The 10,150-nt window shown below is 40.3% G+C and overlaps 1 protein-coding gene across 1 annotated transcript; it reads right to left on the reverse strand.

Annotated features, from left to right (window-relative positions):
• Positions 1 to 247: 247 nt before the first annotated feature.
• LOC308297121 (HLA class II histocompatibility antigen, DR beta 4 chain-like) lies at positions 248 to 9,327 on the reverse strand. Its single transcript, XM_080740535.1, has 8 exons — positions 9,260 to 9,327; positions 6,895 to 6,966; positions 5,340 to 5,556; positions 4,231 to 4,298; positions 3,917 to 4,000; positions 3,404 to 3,517; positions 1,383 to 1,410; positions 248 to 540 (listed from the first exon to the last, which is right to left on the reverse strand). The coding sequence occupies exons 1-7, from the start codon at positions 9,318 to 9,320 to the stop codon at positions 1,385 to 1,387; spliced, it is 642 nt and encodes a 213-aa protein (XP_080596661.1). The 5' UTR covers positions 9,321 to 9,327; the 3' UTR covers positions 248 to 540; positions 1,383 to 1,384.
• Between the last annotated feature and the right edge of the window lie 823 nt (positions 9,328 to 10,150).

Consider the following 10,150-nt stretch of genomic DNA (forward strand, 5'->3'; position numbering starts at 1 on the left):
TCTATTATGAAGCAATTGTCAACCTATATAAGTGTGTGTGTGTGTGTGCGCGCGTGCGTGCGTGCGTGCGTGCGTACGTGCGTGCGTACGTGCGTGTGGTTCTTTCATTGGGAAGTGACATAGTGCTTTCCTTTGCTTTATTTTATGAATGAAACATCCCATTAAATAATGCATGATTATGAATGATTGCATACAGTAAATGATTATTTATTATGAATGATCGCTATTGTCATTATTGCAACTCTTTTTCATTTCCATGTCCATTAGATCAGTGGTTCTCAACCTGTGGTCCGGTGGCCTACTGGTGTGCCGTGAGGATATTGTAAGTGGACCCCCAAATAATTGGCAAAACAAAAACCAAACAAAGGTAAAGATAGAGAAACTTTTTTTTTAAGAACCACTTATTTAAAGGATGGATGTTGTGAAAAAGGTTAATCAAGTCATCAGTGTGCTTCTGTTGACATGGATTTAAAAGCAGATTTATCAGGCATGATATGTCCTCCTCTCTCCACCAGGGGTCAGCAGTGACTTGCTTCATCTCTGAAAACAAAAAGAATCCTGTTAGAATCATGCATTGTTCTGTGGAAATACAACAAACCTCCTCTAAGGAATTATACTGTTGTAAAGTCTATATTAACCAGCTGTGGACAAAGTATAGGCGATACTCAAGTGAATACTCAAGTATAATTCATTTCAACAACAATTCAAGAGTTAGAGGCCAATAATGTGTGAGCTGTTATGGCTGATTTGAAAGGTTTGGGTCCTTGTCCTTCCGACACGGAAGCCGGCTGGGAACTGCTCCTATTCCTGGTTTAGGGGTTGAGGTGGGTGGTCTCCCATCCGGGACTGACACTGGATAATTTCTATAGACGTTTGGGATCAGAGTCCTCCAATTCTGCCTGAATGTGGTTGAAAACAGATCAGTCTACTTTCTTCTCCTCTGGGCTGGTTTCACCACAGCCAGCGTCCACCATGGGCTGCCCCCGTTCCGACGGCGATAATTCCCCTTTAGACTGCTGCTCATGCTCTTCAGGATCTTCTTGTGAGATTTGGACGGCTGGAAGTTCAAGGCGTGACACCTGATGGTGTACTCGTACTGTGTTCAGCGTAGGCCTGTAGATGTACTTTCCACTTCTTCTTCAGCCTCGGTCTAGGAGGTCCTGGTAGTCTTGTACCGTCATGGCGTGGGACCACATTCCGTGAGAGAAGCTCCCCTTTTCAGTCTTACAGTAACCACAGCAGCTCTCATCTTCAGTGTACGTGATTGTTTCCTGCCATCTTCAATGGCTGCAATGGTAAACTGAATACGTTTTATAAACGTGTGCCTGTCGAGAGGAGGGTGTGAACGTGGATATGTTTTGGAGGAAACCACGGGTACTCACCTTCAGTTCTTCAGCACCGGGAGACTTCCTAATGAGATGGGTGACAAGGACACACACAGACAGATCTAGTTACTGGTAGATAGACCTAGTTATTGGTAGTAGATATAGCTAGTTATTGGTGTTGGTAGATATATCTGGTTATTGATAGATATTCAAATATGAAGTATCTAACACTCAGTTCAGAACATTTTGTCTGAAGCAAAACAAATTAATATCAGTCTGAAGTTATGACATCAGATCATGTATAACACATGTCTGTCAACTTTGGCTTAATGCATGAAAGTCACATTTAGCCCCTCACAACAGCGAAGCGAGGGGCTAATAGTTATAGGCCTAATTGTTATACCTTGTCTAAACTAGTGAAACCAAAACTCTGCCTATATCAGGTCATTTGGACCGGTTTAATATAATGGTAAATGGTGCATTTATCTAGCGCCTTTATCCAAGGTGCTTTACAGAGATTGTGCATTACATTCACCCATTCATACACCGATTGGCGGAGGAAACCATGCAAGGCACCAAGCTGCTCATCGGGAGCAAGCACGGGTTCAGAGTCTTGCTCAATGACTCTTTGACACTAACTCTGTGGAAGCCCGGGATCTAACTGGGAACCCTCTGTGTCACGTGTTGTATTTCTTTTTGCATATGTATGTGTAACAGATAATGTGATTCCACTTGCAATACCTGTATTACGGTATTTTACCTGAGACCGCCCCCCCTGCAGACTTGGGGAGCAAGCCCCGTTTCCCCTCCCCAGTCTGTTATGGAGGAGACACATGGTAGGTTGAGAAAAATGAGCCTCTCTTATTTAGCGTGATAAAAGTTATTTTCAATGACTGTAAAGGTTGTGCCTTATAATTCAATTGTACATTGATATGTTTGTCACGGCACACACGCTGATTTGTATTTTATTTTTCTTGTTTAGCTCTGTTCTGACGTTGTGAAGCTGCGCTGGTCCTGATTGTCTGTGTATTTCCTTATTGCCAGTGACCGACGCTGACCGTCAATAAATGGCTGCTGCCAAGCTTTGTCGGACACTTGACTGAGTTCTATCATAACACAACTCCCGCAGGCAGTAGTACACATCGCTACATATGCATGTGTTTATATAATAAAAATGTCTTGTTAAACTGTTTCAAAATCATGCAAAATGTTTCACATGTAAGAAGAGTATGATGGTGTCATATCAACAAGGAACTTTAGGAGGATAAGTCATTGGAAGGAAAGGTGGGTGGGTGGATGGATGACTAAAACATGTTGACAGGCGCTGACAGTAAACAGTAAACGGTAGACTGTCAAAGTTGAGGGGAGACCTTGAAATGTAAAGGTTTGAGATGCCATTGATCCTTGTGACCTGTGACCCACTGTGTCACTGACCTGGCTCCTGTCTCCTGTAGTAGATGAATCCACTGTGTCACTGTAGTCATGTTTCCATAAACATATTCGAAAATAGGAAGCAAATTATCAGAAATGTGCATTAAGACAAAGCAAATTTTGCCTGTTTCCATTTGCGGGTGTCATTCGAATTAGCGATGGTCGCATATGAGCCGACTCAGAACACAGCGAAGCGCTCCCTCCCTCCCTCCCTCCCTCCTTGCCTACCACTGGTTCTGTCGGAGGCTGCCTTTGCACAACAATCTATATGCAAAGCTACTGCTGGCACGTTGTGAAAACGGGAGGAATTTACATGGTCCGTGTCACTCCGTGTGTAACAACCGGTTTGTTTTGTGGGCTAACGCTATACAATGGACGTTAAGCGGCAGGAAAAAGTGTTAACTAGGAGGACAATGGAACAAAACGTCATCATTTATTCGCATTTATTGGCAGACCCGTTTCCATTAACTAATGTGCATTTAGTTTTTCCGATAAAGCCTCAAAATCCACATCCTCCAAGCACATAAAAGTTTTTGCGGATAATGAAAGTTTATTCGAATGTTGAAGTGTTTCCATGAAAAGATTTATGCGAATAAGCCTGAATGTGCATTAAGAAGCTTTATGGAAACGCCACTAGCGTCACTGACCTGTCTCCTGTCTCCTGTAGTAGATGAATCCAGACAGAGAGAAGAGCAGCCCCACAACCACACCTGATGCTCCCATAAGGACCTGCTTCCTCTCTGACTCCAGCAAGGAAGGATCTGACAATATAACAACCACAACACAACGATGACAAGTGCTTCTCAAATTGGACACAAAACCATTCAAAAGTAATCAACATTGGTCAAACATGACCTAAGAAAGAAGCCTTGCATTGCGAGCTTGTAGAGCGTCTATTTTCACAACACGTATCTGTGGAACTGAGTCAAACTAAATGTAATGCCTGGACAACTACAATTCCAAGTGCTGGTCAGGGTGGGGCGTCCCCAGTTCAAATATGATTATTCTGTGGCCTGAAAAGGTTGAGAACCACCGATATATTATATTATGACATGTTATTATGACATGGTGAATATAGTTGCTTGTTTGAGAAACAAAGAACAATGTTGAGATTCACGGTCATACAGTAGATTAAAACAGAATACAGTAGAGTGACATACCCCAGTCCACCACTAGAGGCTCTTTCAGGCTGGAGTGCTCCTGCATTCTCTCCTGATCAGAGGTCAGTCTCTCATAGGGCTCCACTGGAATAACAAGAACATTATGAGTGCACTGATACATTCAGAAACCTCTGAATACTCACTAGATCTGATACTGAACGTTTTTTTTTTTTTTTTTTTTATCTTGAAAAGTAACAGTTTTGAACATAATGTGAGGTTTCCATCAGAGAGGACATGCACATGGAGGTTCTTCTGTTACATGAAAACATTTTAGAACGCCTGTGACAAGAGTACAACACAACAGGGTGACATACCCCAGTCCACCACCAGAGGCTCTGTGAGGCTGGGGTGTTCCACCATGCAGGAGAGCTTCTCTCCAGATCTGTAAAACACGCACGCACGCACGCACACACACACATTATATACATTAGCAGTGTCTGCTAGTAGTTTAAATGAGTTTCAGAATGCACTCATTGTCACATCACAGGTTTAGAGGTGTGGGTGAAATTATGTATTTATGTTTCCATCAGTATTAGTAGGCTAGGAGTGTTGTTTTCTAGAAAGAAAGAAAGAAAGAAAGAAAGAAAGAAAGAAAGAAAGAAAGGAAACAGGACACATTAACATATGTCTGATATGAGTAGAGTGCAATAGGACTACATACTGTATTCCTGACATGGCCCAACATTGTGGACATAATAATTAAAATAACCTATATGTTGCACCTAGAGAGATTCGTTTGAGTTACAACACCACATCAAAATAATATTATATCTGACATATTTGTATTGTTCTGCCATGTCTGGCTGATCTTTGAAAGAACCCTAAAGTTTAGTCTTAAAGTGATAGACCACTCATTTTTAGTGGTGTGTATTTCGATATAGGTTTCTATTAGGTGTGTATCTGGGTGTGTACTCCAGGTAGGAGTGGAGCTGGTAGTACCAGTAGGCCTATAGGTGTGTATTTCTATTAGGGCTGCGAATCTTTGGGTATCCCACGATTCGATTCAGAATCAATTCTTGGGGTCACGATTCACTATTTTTTTTTCTTCGATTATTTCAAATCCAAACGATTGGAATACAGAAACTATTATTTTCCGTTTTAAAAACGATTCTCTATTCACAACGATTCTCTATTCAATTCATTATCAGAATCTACTCCAGTATGCTGGCATGAAAGCAGAGTACATTAAAAAAGATAATATCTAATAAAAAATTAAAATAAAAAATAGACCATGTTAGAAACACACACGTGTTAGTTGCCACTACAAGTACAGGATTTTTTTTTTTACTGCACCCCTAATTTCTATGTAGGCCTATAGGTGTCTGTTAGGTGTGTACCTGGGTGTGTACTCCAGGTAGGAGTGGTACTGGTAGTACCATTAGAGGTGTGTATTTCTATGTCTAGGTGTCTGTTAGGTGTGTACCTGGGTGTGTACTCCAGGTAGGAGTGGTACTGGTAGTACCAGTCTCCATCGGACAGCTCATAAGAGGATGTGACATCAGAGGTAGCAGGTTCTCCGTCTCTCAGCCAGGTCACCAGGATCACTTTAGGATAGAAGCCATAGGAGCTGCACCTCAGCAGGTGAGTGTGTTTACCACCACCAGGGGGCGTCTCTGAGGCCAGGCTCACTTTGGGCTCCACTGGAAGAACAATAACATTTAGGGTTAGGGTTACCGTACGACTAGTGTGTTAGTAGAATTATTGAATCAAACTGATGTTCATACAGTTTCATAAAACATTCATTATGTGTTATACATTTCCCCACACTGATCATTAAAGGTTTATCTTTATGTTATTTTATCTTTTCTTATCATTTGCACTTACAGTATACAGTATGTTTTACATGAACAAAACAAAAGAACTATGTAAACTATAATGACATTATACAAATTAATATGGACAAAAGAAGATTAGAAACAAAGTAAAGCAACACATAATCCTGTAAAGCAGAACTGAAAACATTGAGTTCAACATAAAAGGAGGAAGTGGAAGTCTAGAGTTGTGTTTTTAACCATTTAAATCCTCCTGTACTACAGGGTTAGGGTGATATTCCGGAAAGAGCAGATCTGCAAACCTTTTTGACTGTGACATTAACAACATGTGAACTATGGAACACTCTCTCTCTCTCTCTCTCTCTCTCTCTCTCTCTCTCTCTCTCTCTCTCTCTCTCTCTCTCTCTCATATCAATCAATCAATCAATCAATCAATCAATCAGTGTTGATTTTGTCGCCTAAAACTATGACGAAAAATGTTTGTTGACTGTGTTTTTTTCACTGACGAAAACTAAATAAAAACGTAATAGAAACTAGGCTGTGATGACTAAAACTAAGACTAAATATATTGACAATTTCGTCAACAAAATAAAAACTAGACTAAAACGTTAGGGAGGGAGGGTCTAGTGGCAAAGTAAGTCATTTTATGTTTGGTTGCTCTCAGGTGTTGCGGGCTGAAAATAGCAGATCTACAAGTTCACAACGCGTCGAGCTGCGACGCGTTGTGAGCTTGTAGATTGGCTATTTTCAGCACACAACCAAGTGTAAACCAAGTCATTACGATGCCATCAAGGCCTGCCAAAATACATTTCAGTTGACTAAATCAACTGTAGATTTAGTCGCCTAAAATCTTATGATATTTAGTAGACTTAGACTAAAACTAAAACTTTTCAGGTGACTAAATTATGACTAAAACTAAATTCCATTTTATTAAAAAATTTGCTGTCAAAAACAACATTGCAATCAATCAATCAATCAATCAATCAATCAATCAATCAAACAAACCTGTCTTATCCAGAACACTGGAGTAGTAGGACTCAGCGTTGGCTTTGCAGTATCTCTCTCCCTCTGTTCTCATCCCTGCCAGCAGAGTAGCGTCCTTATTCCATCTCTCTGCGTTCTTCACACCAAACTCAGTGTAGCCAACAAACTCTCCCACCCTGCTGTCCCACCTCACAAACTCCATTCTGTTGAACGTATACGTACTGATGAACTGTATGTCCTGCAGCTCAGTGGAGTTGAACACACACTGATCAGCCGTAAAGTAGAGATATCCATCTGGAAATAGAAACATTCAAATGTCATCAGAATTAAATATGTACTGTCTCTATAACAGGGGTTTTCAAAGTGGGTGACGGGGCACCCTGGGGTGCCGTGACGGCAGTCCAGGGGTGCCGCGAGATAATTTGATAATATTTGGAATTTATTTGGCCACTTGGACACAAAAATATTTAGTGTCATTTTAAACTTGAAGTGCAAAGTTATTTCCAGTCAGTTCTAACCAAAATGGCTATTATCTCAACGTTTTCTTCGCAACATAATCACTAAAATATCGTCACTGTCGGGTAGAAACCTCGTATCTCCAAGTTTCAAATGTGTACGTCTTTTGGTAAAGACTGTCGCACAAAACTAGTGAAAACAGGCGATCTACAAGCACACAACGTATGCTTGTAGATCTGCTGTTTTCACTAGTTTAGTAAATTTTATAGATGAAAACAAACGGTTTTGGACATACAAGGTTTCCACCCGACAACGACAATATACTATAAATATACGGTGCTGGGCTTGAAAATTATAATGTTGGGGTGCCTCGGATTAAAAAAATATTAATGGTGTGCCCTGAGACAAACACGTTTGGGAACCCCTGCTCTATAATGTAACAGATTGGATTGTTAACTAATTAAACACTTAAACCCCTTCTTTTTTTTCGGGCCAAGGACCCCTAGCTGAGAGAGAGATGAAGCAATTGTGTTGCAGATTAAACCTTTTCATAGATTCCATAGATCAGTGTTTCTCAACCACTGTGCCTGGGGACCTTTGGTGTGCCCCTGAGAAGGGTCAAGTGTGCCCCTTGAAACTGCTTGAAAGCCAGTATTGTATTTACCATTTTAAAAATGATTTAAACTAGTGAAAACACCCGATCTACAAGCACACAACGCCTCACGGTGCGAGGCGTTGTGTGCTTGTAGATCTGCTGTTTTCACTACTGTTGTGCGACTGTTGTGCGACAGCCTTGTATGATGAAGCAGGGATTTACTTTGCGAAGAAACGTACACATTTGAAACTTGGAGATACAAGGTTTCTTCCCGACAGTGAAGATATTTACACCCCCGTATTATGTTGGTGTGTCCATGGATTCTTGGGACATGAAAAGTGTGCCCATGCAGAAAAAAGGTTGAGAAACACTGCCATAGATAGCTTCATAGACTTGTTTGACAGCACTATCATCAGTGTTGTGTCAATTCATGTTTTTGCACGTTATCTTATATGAATGTGTTGGATTCATGTTAATGTGTGTTTGCGAGACGTTCAACCCTCGCGGTACTTAGTAAACTTGACTCTCTATCCTTGGTCTGCTCTTTTGTCCCTCTACACAAAACCTTTTCATAGATTCCATAGATCAGTGTTTCTCAACCACTGTGCCTGGGGACCTTTGGTGTGCCCCTGAGAAGGGTCGCACTGCGAGGCGTTGTGTGCTTGTAGATTGTGTGTTTTCACTAGTTTAAATCATTTTTAAAATGGTAAATACAATACTGGCTTTCAAGCAGTTTCAAAAATAGCCGATACAGGCTCACAACGCCTTGCAGCACAAGGCATTGTGAGCTTGTAGATCAGCTCTTTTATGGCTAATATTCCCCCCAGAATATGGATGCTATGTAGTTGATATTGATAGACTATATCGAAACTAAGGAAAGTAGTAGAAAGTGCTCCAGTTAAACCCATTTGGGGCCTGAGCGCAAATCTGTGTCACTTAAGATTTGAACCACTTTAACCATTATTGTATGCTTTAACTACTAAATAGCAGATCTATTGTAGATCTGCTATTTTTGAAAAACATTGCTTTGAATATTTTTAGACACAATTCTATAAATGTCTTCTTTCTAAATCCTTCTTCTAAATCAGTGGTTCTCAAACTTTTTCATGTAAAGGACCCCCAAAATTACATGTATTTGGCCGCGGACCCCGTCTCAAAATATGTTGTTCCAGGGACCACCCAGAAGCAAATATTTGAGTTACATAATGTTCATTTTTAAAAAGATATATTCAAAGACTTGCAAAAAAAAAAGAAAAAAAGAAAAAAGAAAAAGAAAATAAAATCATGATTTTTCAAACATAGCAGATCTACAAGCTCGCAGTGTGGCACTCACCACACTGTGAAGTGTGAGCTTGTATATCTATCTATATAGCTATTGTTCAATAGTGAAAGCATTAAATAATTCTAGGCCTAAATGAGCTCGATGTTTTCTCATTTTCTGGAAAATGGAAAATTTTGGAGTTGGTTGGCCTGACATCAGAGATATCTATAATGTCAACACAAACTGAACTGATTAATGAAATAAATGGAGTTTACCTGCTCCATGGAGACAGATGAAACACAGTGAAACACCGAGCAGGAGTTTAGCTGAAGCCATGTTGATGAGACGATGTTCTGAGCTGGAACTGAAAATACAGACTCACTTCTCCAAGTCTCCACTCTACAACAACCAATGAAAAAGCACGGTTCACTCTCATCACTTGTCGCCGAGCAGGCATCAAACCAAATAATCAACGACAGCTTGTTTTAATGCTTGACTGAATGTGTCTATAATAGGACAGGACTGGGGAAGCTTTGGTGTTTTCACGAGATTAGAGATGGGATTTATGGCTCTTTGAAGTGAGCCAGATCTCTGGGATCCGTTCCTTTCAAAGAGCCGTTCAAAGGACTGGCTCATTAAAGTTACTTGTTACTTTGTAGATTTTTATTATAATGACAAAAAACTTCAACCCTATATACATTTATTCAGACACATATAGGTAGTAGCCTACATACATGCCATTTGAAAATAGCAGATCTACAAGCTCACAATGAGTCGCGTTGTGACACATTGTGAGCTTGTAGATTGGCTATTTTAAAATGATTTTTCTACATTTTATTCATTAGGAAAACTTGTGAAACAGGACATTCTGCATAATGAGTACTCTCTACTATTGGTACTTTAAGTACATTTTGATACCAATAGTTTTGCACATTTAAGTAAACATTAACATTAACAAACTTCTTTCTTGTGGGTCCGTGTATTTCCACATTGCACCATTGATACTTTTACTTTTAAGTAAAGAAATCGAGTACTTTTTCCACCACTGCTGTTCATTAGAAAGGAACGGCTCCCTATTAATGCGAACCGGATCCCATCGTTCATTTCAAAGAGCCGTTCAAAAGGCTCAAGTCGTTCGCGAACGTCCCACCTCTACATGAGATCAT

The sequence above is a fragment of the Nannobrachium achirus genome (genome assembly GCF_963921795.1).
Source record: "Nannobrachium achirus genome assembly, chromosome: 13".
Taxonomy (NCBI): domain Eukaryota; kingdom Metazoa; phylum Chordata; class Actinopteri; order Myctophiformes; family Myctophidae; genus Nannobrachium; species Nannobrachium achirus.